The 19,726-nt window shown below is 48.0% G+C and overlaps 1 protein-coding gene across 3 annotated transcripts in view; it reads left to right on the forward strand.

The window, feature by feature from the left end:
• Positions 1–19,726, forward strand: part of PAX7 (paired box 7) — a 128,321-nt gene that overhangs the window by 63,248 nt on the left and 45,347 nt on the right. For all 3 annotated transcript variants that reach the window (XM_019541483.1, XM_019541486.1, XM_019541484.1), the window contains exons 5-6: positions 8,528–8,693; positions 11,314–11,513. In XM_019541483.1, coding sequence (XP_019397028.1) covers positions 8,528–8,693; positions 11,314–11,513 — 366 coding nt within the window. The remainder of the gene's footprint in view (positions 1–8,527; positions 8,694–11,313; positions 11,514–19,726) is intronic.

Genomic DNA, 19,726 nt, shown 5'->3' on the forward strand with positions numbered 1-19,726 from the left:
CCATGTGAAATGCAGGTGTTTAAAGAGCTATATCAATTATATATAACCTGTTTCAAACTTTGTAAAGAGTTATCTCCAGCTAAATGACTTTGATGATCATCTGGGCCATGTATACACCTTCCTATTGTCTTTTTTGCATCCTTTATCACCTGGCGGAGGAAACCAAGGGAAGCCCTAAGCTCTCTGGGGTCCTCATATAGCTCCCATCACAGTATCTGAGCCATCACAATCTTTCACATGTTTGTGCCTAGACATCCCCAGGGAGATAGGACAAGGCTACCATCTCCAGTTAGCAGGTGGAGGGCAGACAGAGAAGCTAAATGACTGGCTTGAGGTCACCCAGGACATTGGTGGCAGGCAACTGAGCCAGGGTCCCAGGTTGGGGCCCTAACTTGGACCATCTTTCCTCCCCCATCTGCCTACATCCCTCAGCCTGATGTGTCCAAAATCTATGTCTAATATGACCCTGGGCCTGTTCAGCTTCTTAGTGGTGGATCGGGGAAGGAGACTGCGGTGATTCGTGTGTTTATTTTATTTCAGTCGATTTAGATATTAACAATAACTTTTACAAAAAAGGCTTTAGGGGTCCGGGTGCTTAAAGAAATTGTACAGTGCTCCAAAGAGCACCAAAAACTTTTTTCAGACAGGAGCAATCATGCAGTTTGGCCAGAAAGGCAGCTACAAATAAACCCCACACAACCTCTCTATCCAATCCTCTCCAACACAATCATTGCAGGATAGGAGCCCGCCCTCAACCCTCTCCAAAAGGCTGCTGAGCAGGTGGTGGTGGGAATCCCAGCAGTTGTGCCATTTAATAACCAGACTGGACAAAACACTAACCCGTGTGCCAGGGAAACCCATCCTATATGCGATCCAGGGCCAGTCATGCATGCACAGTCTTTAGTCCAGCCAGCAGCCGCACGGAGTTGGGGGGAACCGGGTCACGAATGACCCAATACATCTTTTCCACCTCCGCCTTCTGCAGTTCAGAGCAGGTGGAAGGAAGCACGCGTTGCACCTTTCCCCGGAGGTCTGAGGCTGAGGGCATGACTTGTCAGCCCCATCCCTGTTCCTGCTTATCAGCTGATTCATCCCATCCGTCTTCCTCCAGCATCAAGTCCTGATTAGGTGGAGGAGGAACACAACAGGCTTTCTTTCCCACAGAAGCCTCTTCCTGACCTCCCTTCCCTCCCCTTGTCAGACAAATTGTGGGAGCTGACCCAGATCTCGGCGGCTGCTGGGATAATTCAGTCCAGCCTCCTCCTGGCAAGCAGCTGTCTCTGCTGCCATTCACCTCTGGTGTGCTGCTGTGCTGGGGGCAGGCGAGAGGGACGAGTTGCAGGAACGTCTCACGCAGGGTATCAGCAGGGCTGGCTGTATGGGCTCGTGTTCAATAAGAGCCAACGCTACCCTTTGCCCCAAATACAACCAAATCTACCCCCGAAGTGGGGGTAGGTGGGGAAGACCCTGACCTGCTGAGCAAGAAATCTGAAATCATTTTCAAACTCTGCAGCACATTCCCTGAAGGACTTCATCAGTCCGCAAATGAAAAAAAGGTTGAAGACCACTGAATTAGAGCAATAGATTCGTAGGGTACGTACCGTCCTTCACCACGCATGTGTGCAGCACCCAGCACGGCGAGGCCCCACAATCCAGAGTCTGCGGGAATACAAATATGTTCAGGAAGTACTGGGACATTCACAGAAGAGCCACTTTGAGAGGTGTTCATGATTCAGTTCAATGAAGCATCCAAGCTTTTGGTTGCTTCTCAGGATCAAACCCAAGTTTCCAAATCCTTTCAAAATCCCTTCAGCATCCTGACGTATCAGGAGCTGGAAGACAAAGAGTGAGACTCTTGGGCTGTTGCAAGAGACTCAGCCCATCAAAGGGCACATAAATATACCAAGATCACCCTTTGAGACAGGAGGGGTAGAGGGATATTTGGGACAATGTCATGGTTCAAGGTGTTCTGTACTTGAAATACCCAGTGGGTTTTCTCCATTATATTGGTTTCTAGCTCCTGGGTTTTGCCCTGGCAGGCAAGAAGGCCTGTGTTCATGATCCATATTGGCCTTCTCCATGCCCAAGGCACTGATATCACTGTGTGTGGGATTCATTTCTTTGCCAATGGTCTAAGAAAGTCTCTGCTTTATTTATTTAATGATGATGATGATGATGATGATGATGATGATGATGATGATTTCTTGTTTGTACTGCAGCAGTATGTGGGAGTCTAGTCACAGGTCCAGACTCCATTGTGCTCAGCACTGTACACGCCTTGGCCAAAAATAGTCACTGCTAAAAAGTTCTCCAAGTCTAAGTATAGGCTGAGAGACATTAGAGGGATATAGACCAAAGGAGAAGGAAGTGCAAGGAAACATTGAGGCAGTGTTGGCCAGCATGCTAGATGGTGGGCTCAGCCCAAGATGCTGAACTTGAGTGGCAAATAGGCTTCCTGGCCTGTGGACCATCTGTCCAGGGGTGACTCCCCTCACAGGGATCGACTTATCCTCTAAGGATTGCATGGGATGTCACCCAACCTCTCCAGAGAGGCATCCCATGGAATAAAGTCACTGGGAAGCCATCTCACTTGAAGTAAAAGACATCCAGGGATATCCAAACAACCATCAGCTGCAAGTCACCTCTCCCCTGTATAGACCTCATTCATCTGAAGGCGTTGCACAGAGATAGGACCTCAGGCATCTTTATTAATTGCCACGCGCTGCCTGCAGCGAGCTCAATTTTGCTCCAATCCACTTCAAGCTTGCAATGAAAGAAGCAAATTTAGGCTGTGTGGGGACCCCATGCAGTGCATGGATAAATGACCCCAAGGGACCTTTTCTTTCTTTAAAAAAAAAAAGCAGCCGCCGGACACGTGTATACATCTGTCTTCGCATACCTTGCGCAGCTCTTTAGCCACGTGCCAGCCGACTTGTGCCGACCGAAGGCACTGCCTTTGCATTTTTGCCAATGCCTATATCCATGGCTTCTAGGACAATGTCTCACCGGGCAGACCTGCAGCTTCAAGGCCGCTTCCACTTCCTCATCTTCTCCTCACCATGATTTGGTTTTAGCAGCCGTGGCCTTCACCCTGGGCTTAACGTGGTGTAACAGGATCTTCTGGCAGGGGAATCTTTAGTGGCTGATAAAACCTTAACTGTTGTGAAATGAAAGCAGGTTCCCTTTGAAGTGAGCCTCGCATTACGGTTAGACGCGCTAGCCTGTATATTTTAACTACCAATAAAATGATTTATAAGCATAAAGCCCTGAACCACCTTTAAGGGGGGCGAAGGGAAGGGAAGCATTGCTAACGTCAATAGCTGGAATGCATCTTCCGTTTTTTTCGGTGGGTTATAAATAAGGGGCAGAATCAACCTGTTTAGGCCATGAAATGTCCCTTCCTCTGCAAAGGAAGATAAATCCTATCAACTCCTTTGTGGAAGGTTTCAGCGTATTTCTTTTTTTTTTTCTTTTTTTTTTAAATCTACCATTTTTTAAGGGAAAGGGGCCTGTTTGTATCCTTCCAGCAGCCTCAGTTAGGAAACCCTGGAGGTGGCTGTGCAATTGTGAATCTTCTTTGCTGTGTTTGTGTGCTTCTTACGAACTTATTATTTATTTGGTTTACTGCAGTGCCTAGAGGCTCCCATTGTAACTGAAATCTTGCGCTAGGCTTGATACAGGAACGCCGTCAGAGACAGCTTCCTTCCCAAATACCTTGTCGGCTAAATAAACCAAACAAAGGATTGGGGAAAGGGAGTGTTTCTATCCTCATTTTATAGAAAGGTTGAAGGATGCGACCCAAAGTTGAATGCAACGCACAGACTCCCACTGACTTCAAGTCAGATTTTTCTCCATTCGGGGCCATTGGACACGATACTGTACCAAGATAGTATGGTACTTCTCCAGGTCAAGAAAAAGACACAAAACTATTCAAAAGGGCAGTGGTGGTGGGGACTGAGGATCAATGCGCAGAGTGGAAGAGACTCTAGGACGATGAGGCTGCTAAGGAGAAGAGGTGGGGGTCTTGAAGGGTGGCGGGGACTGGGGCTTGTTCTGGCTAAGCGTGTAGTACAAAAAAATCAGACAGATGGGAGCAGGAGAAGAAGCAGCAAGAAGAAGAAGGTATCAGAGCAGAAATATAAGTAGGTCTGAGTTGAGACGGGTCAAATCCTGCTACGTTTGAGGCCAGCGGTCCCTGATTTCAGGACAGGATGAGGGGTGTACAGCCTTCAAAGTCTAAGTGGGGGTCTTGAAACAGAAACCCAGATCCTCGCAGTGTTTGCACAGTTGTAAGCCAGTCCTGCCTCACTTGCCAACACTGCCTTGCACTTTCACTTGGAGCCTTCTTACAAGATGTGTGGTGGGGGGCACAGGAACCCCACGTGATGTAACATAATACAATGTAAATCTCTCCGAAATTGCATTCTGATCACACGTTAGCCAGCCCGACTGACAAAATCACCCAAGGGGGGACAGGACCCGTCGTGGGTAGGTTGCTGGAAAAACCTGTCCTGTCTTAGCCCGTCCCACTGCACATGTTTCTCTTAAAACTCCTAATCCAGAGTGGATTTGCCAGCATCTGGCTCTCAGTTATAAAAGGCACTTTCCCACCCTGTCCAACTTCAGGGAAGTGTCAGAATTCAAGGAGGCGGCTTTTGCTTCCTTGGAGTTCAAAGTCTCCTTCTCATCTGACTTAGGGATTCGTGATCACTTGATTGCATTTTTACCAGGAGACGATTTCCCTCCCAAATCTTTTTCATCTTCTTCTTTCCACTGGGATCATTTGAACGAGAGCTCTTCAGGATGGAGATCTGGTGTTTTTCTTTGCATGAAGAAGGGTCATTCCTGCCCCCATAGCTCAGCGCTGTTAATCAGACCATGCACAATCTTCTTGGCTGTTTTCAACTCTTTTGCAGAAGGAGCAAGTGATGCTAAAAGAAACGTGCCCGATAAGCACAAATGGCCACAGGTATTGTGCGCACATGTGCGAACGTGTGCGTGGAGCATAACAGGAGAAAATGACAGGTGCATCCATTTAATACAACCCAACAGGAAGCCAAATGTTAACATAATATTATCACTATTTGTTAGTTTGTGCTATTGTGTCTGGAGCCCAAGTCATGGACCAGGACTCTGTGATGCTGGGCACTGTATCAACACAGAACAAAAATACTGTCCTGCCTCAAAGAGCTTATGAAGTGTCATGGACCCTCATGCACACTTGACTCTCAGCTCTTTCTTTGACGTTGCTGACAATGCTTAGGGATGGCCACCAATAATAACAACAATAATAATACAATGTACCTTTTTTCCAAAATTCAGCTGCTGGAAATTGGGGCCTGCATTATAATCAAGAAAATACAGTAGCAGCAGTTTCTACCATTCAGGCCTCTCCCAGGTGAAAGCAAAAGTAAAGCTGCATATGCCCCAGGCAGGCTTTTCTAGCTGCTGGCTGTGAATGCCTTTTCTTTCTCCCGGGGCTCTCAAGGAAAGATCTGAATTTCCTTCATTCTGCCTTCCAAAAACAGGGCGCATCTTTTATTTGGGGCATGTCGTATGTCAGGAAATATGGTAATATACAGGGACTTTGACTAGAAAAGGTTCTGTTTGATAAAGCAGGGCATAAGCTAATCCAGAACTATTCAGGGTTAGGAAGGACTTTACATTGCAGGAGTATTATCCATCCAACAGCCCACTGACCAGTCGCCTCCTCTGACGCTGGTACTGGCTGGCTGTTACAGGATGCACGACAGCTTTCCCTACAGTTCACGACGAATGAACCCCACCCATGCTCATGCTCCATTCGTTTCTGCTTTCCATGGACATTTGTGCGATTTCATTTCATCAGTATGACACATTCAGAATGAATCGTAAGCTCCCAGGTTCAAATAGCCTCGGAAAGCAAATTTAAAACTGTCTGGACTACCTGTGAGAGTCCCCACCAAAAGCCTTCGGTGAAGGATTCACGCTCATCTGGTCAAGAAGCAGAAAAAATAGCACGCGGCTTCTGTAAACACGTGACCAGAGCTGAGAGCAGCACAGCTGCAGATTAATGAGATTTGTGGAAAAACGTGTTGCATATTTTCAAACATGAAATGCACGCCAGCAGTTCACAACTGGTGCACGTGCTTTCCGCAATGAGAAAGAGACATTCAGTTCTTTGGATAAGAGACCGAATATAGATTGTTATCTGTATGGCCAGAAGGCCTAGAGACCTAAAATGAGGTCAACATCACTGTGCGGTGGACTGTTTCAGCCAAAAACAAGACATGCCTTGAAAGGTTTGCACTCTGATGACACAAAACAGACATAGGATGGAAGCAGGAAGAAAGGCACGGAGAGGCAAAAACTTACCCAAAGTCATTGAGAGGCTACACAGAAGATTCAAGTTATAAGGCTCCTAGTTCAATGTCCCAACCCCAGGCTCAGTCTCAAACTTGACAAGTCACTTAGGACTATCTGTACATCTATGCTATATTTCTATAAGCTACAGTGTGAACTGACACCATACAGACGTATTGCAATGACTCCCCTGGGGAGCCTTCTCATTCTGGTGTAGAAGTACAAGTCTGGTTTCGCTTACATCTTTGGCTTAAGCCAAACTGGGGGAAAAAAATCGACTTTTATACCAGAACAAGCATCCACACAGAGAATTACACAAAAATAATTATAGTGTATTAACCAGCCCAGGATAATTGATGACACTATCTCATTGAGCTCTAATTTTGCAGCTTAATTCTTTGGAAAGTGCTTTGAGGTACTCAGCTGAAAGATGCTCCAGAAGCGCAAGACATTTCTATTTTGGAGGCATTTTGCATGCTCACTTTGCACTGGTGTAACTGGGGTATAAGTCTACAGAGGATCTGGTCCAGTATCTTTGTCACAGCTGCCATTAGAAGTGCATACAGAGGAAGCCCCCATAGACGTCATTAGCGGGGGCTGGATGCAGACCACGCTACATCACATGAGCTAGCTAACTCTGCTGAATGGTAACAGCAATGAGCTCTTATCCATCTGAGTAGGTGACACGGACTTTGACAATATGTCCCTGGCCTTTGTCTTGATTGCCTCTTGATTAAAGGCCACTGGGCTGCACGGTCCCCTTCATAGCTTCATAAATGGAGACGATGGTGCTCACTCTGCACTGATGCATAACACAGGCCAGAGAACCTCACTTGATGCATCAAACACGCAGCTTCATCTTGCAACCAGCAATTCTCCCTTGCTCACTTCTTCCCCCCAGTCACCACAGCCTCACCAAGCCAACATACCCCTGCCTGCAACCCAGTCAGTCCAGTGCAATGCATTAAAAGAGAGCTGAAGAAGCATGCGTAGCCCTCCCTGCCTAAGTGACACAAACACAGCCACAGATGCAGAAGCAACAAAAAGTACCGACTGAGTAGCATTTTTTGGTCTGAAGCCCATGGAAGTGAAATCAGTGAGTTTGGACTGGGTCTTGAGTGAGGGGGGAAGCGTGCCCGGTCGTCACTCCCCGCAGGAAGGAGCGGTTTGCTTCGGCTCGCTAGAATTGGGGGATCCCGTGCCATTGTCTCATTGAGCAACTAGAAAGGCCGGCTGGAGGAATTCCACACCCCCCAGCCCCGACTGCTTTTCACTCTTGATTTTTGCTCCATTTTTTTTCTCGCCACTGTGAAATTTAATCATGTTTTCTAGCCCTTTAGGCCTCACAAAGTCCGGCAGCTGCATTCTCATCTGGCTTGAAAGCTTATCCGCATACTTCTCAACCCCAAACTGGGAAGGGCCCTGAGAGCTTCTGATTGAATAAAATAAAGCAAACCCTAGAGACAGCTCAAGCTGCCCTTCCCATTGTCCAAGAGGGAGATGGCCAGTGATAAGACCCACTGGGGCAGACATACAGATTTGGGGAATCTGTCTTGAGCCTCTCACCTGGGCAGTGAGAACCCAGTTTTGCACAGGTTTATTCAAAGGCACTGTGGTTTAGACAGGCCGCAGCATGGTGCTATCCCTGGCTGCGGCGTTTATTGTAAAGACGCCGTGTGCTGGACCACAAACAGCATCGCGGCACAGAGAAGCGAGGAGACGTGCGCATTCCCTCCGGTCCAGTGCTATCTATTTAGGTTGTCTAACACAGAAGCCACAATGCTATAACCTACCTATTTATCTTCTCGAACGGCACAGCCATGTTGCTATTACAGTACTTAATCCTCCAGCGTGATCCGCATAGTTGTCAAATAACTAGGCAGGATGGTTAGCAGCACGTCTGTTTGATCGCTTCATCCTCATGAGATAGGGCATGGCTACGATTTCCCCTGTGCGAAGTGGGAAACTGAGGCCTGGGGAGGATAACTGCTTCCCCCAAGGTCACGCACAGAAGCTGTGGCAGAGCAGGAGTTTGAACCAAGTCTTAGCCCAAGCAATGGGTGCTCTTCTTTCTCTTTGTATTCCTCCCGGCATCCTTTGGGGGTCATCCCACTTCAATTTTGATCGGCGGTATTGGTCTTCATAGGGATGCACCTCACCATAACTCACCTTTTCTTCGTCCCAGGTGTGGTTCAGTAACCGAAGAGCCAGGTGGCGCAAGCAGGCAGGAGCCAATCAGCTGGCAGCTTTTAATCACCTGTTGCCCGGGGGCTTTCCACCGACTGGGATGCCGACTCTGCCACCCTACCAGCTGCCGGACTCCACCTACCCAACCACCACCATTTCCCAAGGTGAGCATCAATTTAACTCCGCTGAAGCCGCCGCTATGTGCAAATTTACCGTCTGTCAGGAGGCCAGGGATGGAAGAGGAGGCTGATATCCAGAGTTCAAGTTATTGAGGGTCTACCAGGTCAAACTGGTCTGCCCCCACTCCAGTGGTGCCTACCCCTGCATCGCAGTGTCCCGTAACTCCAGAGTCTGGCACAGAGCCCCCACCCCAGAAATGGTGCAAGCACCTGCTCTGGATAAATTTAAGAAACCCTTGGATGCTGATCTTGCTGGGGTGATTGGACCCCAGCTGACTTCCTGCCCTTTGGGCAGGGGGCTGGACCCGATGATCTTGCAAGGTCCCTTCCAGCCCTGAAGTCTATGAATATATGAGTGTATAACTGTGTCTCTTCCATTTAATGGAGTAGGACAGGGCATCGTTCAAGGTGGAGACAAAGAGTGACCTTCAAAGCACAGGGAGTGAAACGCAACCAGGCAGGGGGATGTGCAAACATCTCAGCTATATTTTTCCCCCTTAAAAAACCCTTAAGAAAAGCCCCTTGCAATTGGCTCTAACCGGTGTCAAGATTTTTGCAGCAACAGCAATCACTGGCATGAAAGTAGGTTGCAATGTGGTTTAGGCAAGCAGGCAGACCAGCTCATCTTTACACACCAGCAGACTTTGGCAACTCAACAGCAGCTCCCAGCCAACCTGCCCGCTTAGAAACTGGTTCTATTTCAAACTGGTTTGCACCAGCCCTTGAGTTTGCCATTAGAGCTGGATTTGTTGAGAGGGGCACATTGGGGGAAGTCCTCAGGGACAGGACTTCAATCAAAAACCATTGGAGTCAATGGGAAGGTTCTTGTTGACACCAGTGGAGCAGGCCCTTGCAAGGACATCCACAGCTTCTGCTGGGGGAACTGCAGAGACATGCAGTAGGGACCTCGGGTCAATGAGTCATTTGGCCTTATCTCAGCTTTGTATTCCCCACGCACCTCTGTATAAACTGAACTGCCCTCACATGTGAAAACTTGGCTGCTCTCCCTCTGCCTTCACCATCAAGCTGCATGTATTGAAGCAGTGTTGTTGGAGAAAAATTAGAAGGGAGAAGAAAGTGAGGGCCAGTGCAATTTGAGGTGACAACATGTCTGAAACAGGGAGACTAAAGGAGTCCAAATGGAAAAAAAACTTTGCCCGCTGATGCCAACCCAGCTGGCAGAAAAGAGGCTGGTATTGCAAGGGAGAGACAGCTCCTGAAGTCAGGAGACAGATGCTGGCTCCTGATCTGGCAGGAGCAAATTACTGGTTTCACATCAGACCCCCGTATGGTGCTTTGGACTGGCCGCAAAATGGACACACAGGTTTTCAGATTGTGTTCGTGCAAGATCCAGGCCTGAATACGCCCGGGCCCTTCAGGTCAAGAGCGAGGTTCATTGATGGAGGTCAGAGGGGAGCTCAGGACAGGAGTGCAGGGGTTTCGGGTCACACCTGAAATGCATGGACACAGCGGAGAGCAACGCTGGCATGTCAGCAGGTGCTACCAGCCAGGGCTGCAGCATATTGGTTGAGCTGTGACAGTCCCAAGACCAGAGTGGTAGGATTGAGATGCACCAGTGGAGGTGCATGCATGATCCTGGCCAGGTTACCCATTCCTCACTGTCCCATGATGATTGCTTTCCCTCATCACTTGGGGAAAACTGAGGAACAAAGGAAGACTAAGGAACTGAGGAAACTATATGGAAAGGCCTTTCAGGTCAGTGCCGTCTCCCGATTCTCCTCACTCTCATCCTCACTGCAGCTGATGGGGTGGCCTCCCCTGGGCTGGTCCGCAGCGCCCGGTGAGACAAAGATGGTGCATTGTCTCTCGAGGTGGGAGAATTTTAGTCAGAGAATATTGCAAGGCAAGGATGTCTTAGGGCGATAACTTTTATTGGACCAACAGCATAGTTGAGATAATGTTAGACAAGCGTTTGAATGCAAGGCATTCCTCATCAAGTCCCTTGTAACGCTATACCCAAATATGCAGTCGGTCCAATAAAAGATATCACCCTCTCTTGCTTCTTGCATAATTACTGAGCTATCATGGTTACCACATCACTCAAACACGACCATTCAGAGAATAACAGTTCACTGAAAAATGTGGATATGGTCATCCCAAAACTGTTTGAAAATTCGAACTGGAATAGCCAGATACTTTTTGGTTGGAAAAAAAATTGGTTGGAACTTTTTTGGTTGGGAAAAAAGTGTGATGGGCTCAATTGATGATGCCCCTTTTTAACCAGTAGCAATGGGGGTAGAGCACTCGCCCAAAACCCGTGGCACGGGATGCTATCAACCTCTCCTGTTGATGCTGGTCCACTCTACAAAAAACAATGCAGAAATGAGCTGGGATGGAAACTGGGGTGCTGCCTCCCAGGGTATGTCCAGGCCCACAGATTGAAGAGTCTTCTCTGCATCCAGTCCCATTTAGTCTGGTGGGTAGGACACTGCCTTAGAGGTGGTAGCACAAGGAACAAACCCCCTCTTTGCTTGGTTTTAAATTCTGTTGAATCCAAACCGAATGGTCTGGATGAAGCCACAAGATACCAGTCATGTAAATGCCGGACCTCAGGAATACTTAGCTCTGGGCGGTTTCTTTGCAGATGGGGGCAGCACCGTGCACAGACCCCAGCCCCTGCCACCGTCCACCATGCACCAGGGAGGACTTGCAGCTGCTGCTGCGGCTGACACCAGTTCTGCCTACGGGGCTCGACACAGCTTCTCCAGCTACTCGGACAGCTTCATGAATGCCGCGGCGCCTGCCAATCACATGAACCCTGTCAGCAACGGCCTCTCTCCACAGGTATGTGGCCTTCTTCCATTCCTCGTCCGTGAGCCAGGAACGTTTGCTCAGCCCAGACCCTTGGAGAGGTCACACTTTATGCCCCTGCCATCCACTATCAGAGTCTTTATCACACCCTTTCTGAGAGGGCTCAATCAGCTGGTCAATCTGTCCCTCTATGATCTACCTATCCTGAGATCACCACCGTAGCAATCTGTGTCTCTGCACCCCTTAGCAAAGCCCAGATCCTTGCTGGAGATGTCACGGTCGATTCCCAGATAGCTAGAGATTGGCTTGAACCTCCCAGTTCAGGGCTGGCTGAAGCCAAAGGGGGTTCCCTGTTAGAGGAGGGCCCATCTGTGGAGTCCCTATACCAGTCTGGGTACAAATTCAGAGACAGTCGGGCCTGGGGTTTCGTATCATTTTCTGCGTAGAAGTAACCTTGATGCAGTTGAGTCTGTTGGCAACCCTCTCCTGGGACAGAATAAGAAGAGTTGGTGGTCTGAGAAAGAGAAAGCATATGTTCCAGACATTCAAGGGGAAGAATAGAGCGCATGGGTTTTACATTTCCCAGGGCAAATGCACCCCTGATGTGACCCCCTTGCCTTGCTTCCAAACTCCCTCCCCGAGCTCAGAATAGAGCATAGGGTTTCTAGCGCCCAGTCCCGTGCACCAACCGTTCAACTCAGCTGCCTCCCTAAAAAAGCAGCTGTCCTGGTCTTTTTCTGGATGTCTTTGGGAGAGGAGCATGCAGGCACAGGCTGCCACGCGCTGCAGGTGACAGAGAAATGACTCTGGACAGCGTGTCACCGCTCGCTGCTGAACCACCATCCGTTCTGCAGAAACCAGGCAGCGTCTGGTCATGAGGGGGGTTGGACCAAAGCTTCATAGGGCTAGATCCTCAGTTGGTGAGCTCCACTGACGTCAATGGAGTTATAAGGATTTACACCAGCTGGGAATTTGGCCCACAGTCTCCCCTTGCTACATCTGCAACATCAGCTCTAATTTTCTGTCAGTCCAGCATCCCCTCATCCTCGTCAGCTGGAACATTTGCTTCTCTCCTTGTCTTGGAGGACAGAGTTGGGTTGACTTTTAGATGCAATGCAACATTTACCATGTGTTTAATAGTTATGGCAATGACTCATGTAAGAGGAGGATCCCAAAGTGCTTTACACCCACTATGCTTCCACCCACCAGTGAAATACAATTACATATGTGGTGAAACGGGGCATGCGGTTGAGTGTTCAACAGCACCATTCAAAAGCACCAAAGGTCAGAAACTTGGGAAACGGCTTGCAGAATTTAGGTAGGCATTTGAAATGCAAAGACTGGAATTGTTTAGCGAGAGAAAAATAAGAAGGGACATTTCAACCATGTGCAAGTATGCAAAAACAAGGGGATAGTCAGTGAAACGGAGAGGGAAAACCTTCAAAAGGCCATGCTTTGTATGCAATACATCATTAACAGAGCCAGTCATAAAACTGTCAGGGAAGCCATTTGCCACAAGAAAATGCAGATTCGGGAGAAAACAAAATGCTTTGCAAAAGCACACCGGTTTTGCTAAAATTTCACGTTGAGGAAAAATGGCGATAAATGGTGTAAATGGTTCTGACAGCGTAAAGTGATCCTGCTTTGACGGTTTGGGAACAAGATATTTTGATTTTTTTTGCCATGAAATGACAGTTCATTTCCATTGGTCATTATCCTGTAGGTTGTATCTCATCGTGCGAATTTTAACAAAATCCAAAGGAAATGTTGCCTTCAACCCTAAAATGATTTTTTTTTTGGAATTTTCCATTATAGATTAATTTGAAAATGGGAGGATGTTGGCCATTGTGGTCCCCCTGCTTTACCTGTGTCAGGTTAGGGTGCTATGTCTTGTGTTGCACCTGGGTTGACCGTGGTTTTGTTGAGAGGGTAGATAATGGATTTGTATGGGATGGTTTGGATTGGGATGATCAGGCCCAGGCAAGGGTTGGGCTAGATGGCTTCCGAGGTCCCTTCCAGCCCCACTCCTCTACGATTATAGAGGAGTCCCTTCCCACACTTGAGTTTCTTTATGTGGCCCAGCTCTAAGTAACCTGTGGTGCCCACTGCCACAAGTTATTACTGATTTCAATGAAGCGGGACAATTTGCACCAGCTGAAGACCCACCTCAGATGAGGGTAGCTCAAGAGATGCATCCATAAAGTCTGCATAGTGGACCCTCTGTGCATCGGCATATAAAGGATGGATAATGGCAGGATGTCATGTAACACATATCAGTTCATTAACCTGATCTAAGAATCGCTGCATCACTCACAAGAAGCCATCCTGTGCGAGCTGAGAGCAGGTCATCCCAAAGACATGCTAGTACAATTTTTACTCCCCGTCACACCGTAACTTCTCGTGTTTCCATTTGATTTCTTCTGGGGCCGTGGGTGGGGAGACCTACTTTCCAAAAGTTTTTTTAAAACGTTGTCGACATCAATATCCAACTCTTACCTAGTGTTTTTCATGTTGAAGTCCCACCTCGACATCAGTGCCATTTGGGGATGGCTCGATTATGACACGTGCCCAATACTGCGAGTACTCTCCCTATGTCCCTCTCGCTCTTCATATCCTTTCTCTTATAAAGCCAGACCATTTTAGCATCATGGAGCTGACTGGCTGGGCCCAAAAGGTATCTTAACTCCTGTATTTTAGAAAGACCTACAATTTAGAGCTAATCAAAAATGACAAATACTTTTGCATGAAAAACTTTCAAATGTTTCAAAGTAGTTTTGACTGCCGCAGGGCTCCAAAACAGAATATTTTTCATTTATCTGAACTTCCACTTAAAATATTAGGTTGAAAAATATGTCTCTTTTTCCAGTTTTCTTACCCCTGCTTTTATTTTTAGTTTTCTCCCCTTGCTACTGAAAAAAATAAAAACAGCAGAGGGCAGAGGAGACTAGAGAAAAGAAAGAAATATAATAAAAAGGCTTTTTTTAAATTTTTCCAGTTTTCCAGGCAGGGGGAAATAAGGAGAGGGGGAAAGGGAAAGTTTCCCATTTCAAAAACATGCCATTTTCTTTAACCAAAAAAGTTTTCCGTTTAGAAATTTCCCAAAGATCTGTTAAAATGCCTGAAATATGTTTCCCTGGTCAGAATAACACCATGATTACAAGGTCTGTGAGCTCATGCTCTGTCCGAGTCACAGTGGAAAGGGGCAGCTCTTCTAAATCTCCTATTTCTAGCTTGCTGCTTTTTCCCAGTGCAGGCTGGATATTGCCTCCGTCATTATAATTGTGTGAGGGGAATGAGGAAGCATTTCTCTGAAACGTGAATAAAAAAAAAATAGCAAGTGACCGTATTTGTCCGCAGGACCGAGGCGTGAGCAGACCCCTGAGAGCAGCAGGCAGCGAGCAGGTTAGATGGTGCAGGGTACATGGTAAATGAATGCAGTCGAGCGTGTGCCTCTCTGATTCATCCCAGGGATATATGTGGTGGTGATAAAAGCTGCACGAGCGTTTGGTAAAAAAGTTTGCTGTGTGATTTCCACGCAGCTCAGGTTGAGCCTGTGAAGGCTGCGTGCGCTCACTACTAGACGAGACCTCCCCAATGAATCCCAGCCCTTCCCGTAGATTCAAGCATGGATGTAACCCGCCAAAGAATCAATTCTTCCAGTGTTCACCCAAATGACCCTACCCCCAAGCCCGGTGGCCAAAATGGGGCCCTGAAATGATAAAAGCATAGAGATACAGAAAAGGGTAGAGTCCACGATCTTGCAGACCTGAATAAAGGGACATTTATGCTACCAGGAGGGCACCCACTGATGCTGCCAGGGTGATTGCCATTTCCTACCCTGCCAATGAGACCCAGTAGTTGCTTCTTAAGATATCTGCTCATAAACTCATCCTTATTTTGTAATGCCAAAGCTGTTTTAGGTTCATAGATGTCAGGGGCTGAAAGGGACCTTACAGATCATCAGGTCCCACCCCCCCGGTTCTGCTTCTCCTCGATCTTCAGAGCCCTGGACAGGTAGACTCAAGACTTAACTGAGGCTTCTGGCTTCACAGAAGGAGAAATACAAGAAGTAGTCCCAGTAACATGAATAAAATTGCTTCGATGCCTTCTTAAAATAGCATACCTCATGGGAGGAGGTGGGAGGAAGCTTGAGTTGGTGCCTATTTTGGGTGCCCAGGGATGCTCTGAGTTGGTGCCTGGTGATGCTGTGGGTTGGTGCCAGGGGATGCTCTGCATAACTTATAGGTAACATAGCCGTGCAAGTACACCTCTACAGATAAAACCATCCCATCTCATCCATCTGTCTGTCTAGCTTTGCTGTCTGGCCCTTGTCCGAGGGAGTAAATATCCAATTCAAAGAGGTGCTTAGAAGACTGAAAAAAAAAGTAGAGGTTAAAAGTGAGGGTGATTTATCTGGTTTCATCCCTGGGCAGCAGCAGGAGGGAGATTTCTTGGCTGTTTAGGGAGGGGGACTGGACCCTGAAGTACATCAAGAGCTCTCCGCGTTTGGTGCTACGTGGCGCACTATCCAGTTACCCCTGGATTGGGTGTCCCAGCCAGAGCCCACCAGACGGGGCTGGTGCTGGCAGCTGAAATTCTAGAGGAGGGGCATGGTATTTCCATTCTCACAAAAGAGAAGGGGGATTAGGTTTGGCCTCTGCAGGCTTGATCCCCCTCAGACAGCAGGAGCAGACTCTGCTGAGAGTCTTGCCCTGGGCCTGCGTGGGAAATGGGAGCTCTTTGTGTTTGTTTTTTCTTTGCATGCTGCGTTTCAATGCTTTTGGAAGCAAGCGACTACTGAAGGGCTGCACTATCTCTAAAATATCCTAATACTCCATCATAGCACCCCATGCTATTCCCATCCTGCCCTCTCATGGTCCTGATGCATTGCAAAGCCTTTTGCCAGTCCAGCTCTGGTCTTGGGAGCCCCTGCTATTCCAGTCCTGGGGGCCTACACAACTGCCAGCACACCTCAGTGCTCCTGGCAGAGCGTCCCTGCAGTGCCGACTTTGGGCCATCCAGAGGGGGACTGCTGTGCTGTCCTGACCCACGGCATCCCTTGGTGTTCAGCCCCCGCAAGCTCCTAATCACGGGTCTCTCAGTGTCTTCTCTTGGAGCGTCTCCTGCTATTTCCATCCTGAACCTCTCATAAGCAGACCCTCGACCTGTTAGGGGCTCCCCTTTTTCCCTGTCCCATAGATGGAGACTGGATTGAGACCTCAGACCTTGTTTTGCATGTGACTGTCCACATACAAACATGGATCTCGGTTGTCCTGAATAGATAGGGCACTCCCGAGCATCATAACCCAGGCCCTGAGCCATACCCCATCCTGACCCTCCTTGCCAGAGCTAACGGTAACTGGAGAACTTATTTGTGCTGGTTTCATGCCTTGAGAGCCTTTACATGAGAGGGGCGGCTAATGGTCTTGCTCTAAGGACTGTCTGGACAAGAAACTTAACATCCCGAGCTAGCCAGCTGCAAACAGACGAGTCACCATCGCACATCTGTCCAAGGAGGCTCGGTGGCTACCGCACTCCTCCATCAGCTAGGAAAAACTCAGGACCGGAGATCTAAATCTTTACAAATTAGGTGCCCATCCATTTCCAGAAGTTGCACTTCTAACTGCGGCTGTCGGTGATTCTCTTGGGCTGGGTCCATGATTTTTGGCTTCTTTTGCTGGGCAGATTGAAATGTTAATCAGATGCCTGAGCAAAACCCAGCAAGGTGGAGAAGAGGAGGAGAGTCAGCTCTAGAGAGAGACTCAGATCAAGTGAAAAAAAACAATCCTGGAGAAATTGGGCTTCAGACCCTGACAGCCGGGCTCACCACCTTGCCAGTTCTCAAACACCCGGAGCAGGCGCTGGCTGAAAAAGAGGTGGGAAAGGTTTCCTGTATCAACTTCCAACATTTTCAAATCAACTTCTGTCTTTTAAAAGAAATGATTCCACATTTAGTTGAAAATTTTCATGGAAACCTGTTTTTGTGAATTTTCCTTTCTCTTTCATCACCTCCTTTCCCCCTCCTTTTAAATGTGTCCTTTTTTTTTTTCTTTTTCTGACTTGCTGAAAAAACGGGAGAGTGGGAGAAAAAAATGAAAACCCATAAACCTCAGCAACAGACCCAAACCGACCAAAACCCAAGATAAGGCCACTTTTTCTTTGCTTTTGATTTCTTAAAAGAAAAAGAACCATTGGGGGAAACTCCCCCAAATTTTTCCTAGCTCTTTATTTTATTTTTTTCTTTTGAAAAGGCCATTTTTTCAATGCGGTAAAATTCTGGCATGTTGACCGTGTCTGTTTATAACAAATCAAGGAACTAAGTCCTCTATTGTGCAAATTTAGGCCCACAAACTTTACGCTGTGAGCAAAGTTAGAAGATCAAATTCAAGATCTTCTGTTCCAAAATTCAAAGTCCAGTTAAACGAGGACACATACCCTTAGCTGTTATCAATACTACTCTTAGAGCACAAAGATGGACAGTGTTGAATCTACCTATGAAAGGAGACAGTTCATTACAATTACCACCGATCTCCAAGTAAGTAGGGAAGCAGGTTCCCTTTTCCTTGTAGCCAAAGCAGAGGAAGGGATCGCAGGGTTGCTGCCTTCCAGGCAAGACATAAATCTGAGTCTCCAACCCATTGTGATCACGGGAGATTTCCATGGTGCTTTTCAAAGGGCTTTGACCTTGTGTTCTGCCTGAACTTCAGCTCAGGTAATTAGTGTCCATCTGTTTAAGTGCCTTAGTAGCTTCAGTTGGATATTGTAGTAAAATCCCCACCACGTTGTCAACACTGGGCCCCTACACAACATGTCGCTGCCATTCAGTGATGGTTGAAGTCCTTGAAATGTAGCACTTTGGGGTCTTTTGTGGCAGAAGCAGCAATTACAATGTAAGGGACTCTTCAGTTATTGCAAATGTGAATGCCTTCGTTACAGCTCCACTGAGCGCACGCTATGCACGCTAACTGGGATGGCTTGCTAGCTTGTAGGCTGTTGAGTCTGCAAGGTAGGGGAGCATTTGCTGTCCTCATCCATCTGCCTTTGATGCTATATAAACATCCCCATAGCATCTGAGTAGCTAAGGTGAGGAATATAAGGCATTTGATGATTTACAATTGCAGCATTTATTTGGACCCACTCGCACAGTGTGCTGTCATGAAACGATGCCTGCCCTACCTGCTATGTCTGAGCCCATTAAAACATCCTGCAAGCCCACAGTGTCACCCCATGACCAAGTCAAGCCCAAGCAATATCAGGAGCTTCAGGACACACCACCCCCTATGTGTTGCTTTTATTCTCTACAGATTTGGGCTAGCTTTTACTCCATGAGCCAAATTCACCCCTACAACATCAGCGCAAGGTGGCTAGAGACCCAAGGTCGGGGAATCCAGTTCCATTATTTGTGTGCTTGCCACCTTTTCCTTATGGGGTTACGTGGGAACCGACCCACTGTCTCTTGCCCTTCCAAAAAGCAAGCAGTCTGGTCATGCCTGCCCTCATCCGGATTTCTTCTGCTCCTTCCTTTCGAGCATCCGACTTATTTTGAATAAGTCAGTGCCTCAAGGTGACCCTTGCAGATCGTGCCAGGCAGCGCGGCCACTTGAATTTCCTTTTGTTGCTTTTCGTCTTGTAAAGGGGCCTCCTGCAAGCCGCCTCGTGCTAAGGTCATCTCTCTCATAGCAGGCTGAAGAAGCAAAGGGACATGGGGCAACGGATGCAGAGTGAAAGGGAACCTCAGGCAAGCTGGCAGCTTTCCTTGGGCATCATTTGTCAGCAGCACAGACGCCCACTTGGTTGAGCAAGTGATGCTTTCCTCAGCCCAAATACACACCTCTCCTTGGAGCTCTTCCAAAATTGTTCTGCTTGATGCTTCATCCCACTTGCCTGAAGTTTCTGCCCTACTGCCCCGTGCCCATTGCTGCCTGTGTCCCCTCCCACTTCAGCCCTCAGCAAAAACTTCTCTTGACTTCAATGGCACAGGATCAGGCCCGATCATCGCCCACCTGCATCCTGGTTGGACCCATGCCGATGCAGCCAAAGGATGGGTGTAGCTGGCCGAGCCCCCTCCCGGGAAGCCTGGCATTTGGGAGAGGTGAGGCACCGGCTGGCAAGGCGGGGGGGGCCGCGCAGGGTCTAGCGCCAGAGACAGCGCTCGCTCGCTCGTTCACTGACACGGATCCTTTCCGTCTGGTTCCTTTTCTCTTTTTGTCGGAGACACTGTGCCTATAATAAGCATTTAAAATGAG

Source organism: Crocodylus porosus, unplaced genomic scaffold (genome assembly GCF_001723895.1).
Source record: "Crocodylus porosus isolate Cpor-Errol unplaced genomic scaffold, CroPor_comp1, whole genome shotgun sequence".
Taxonomy (NCBI): domain Eukaryota; kingdom Metazoa; phylum Chordata; order Crocodylia; family Crocodylidae; genus Crocodylus; species Crocodylus porosus.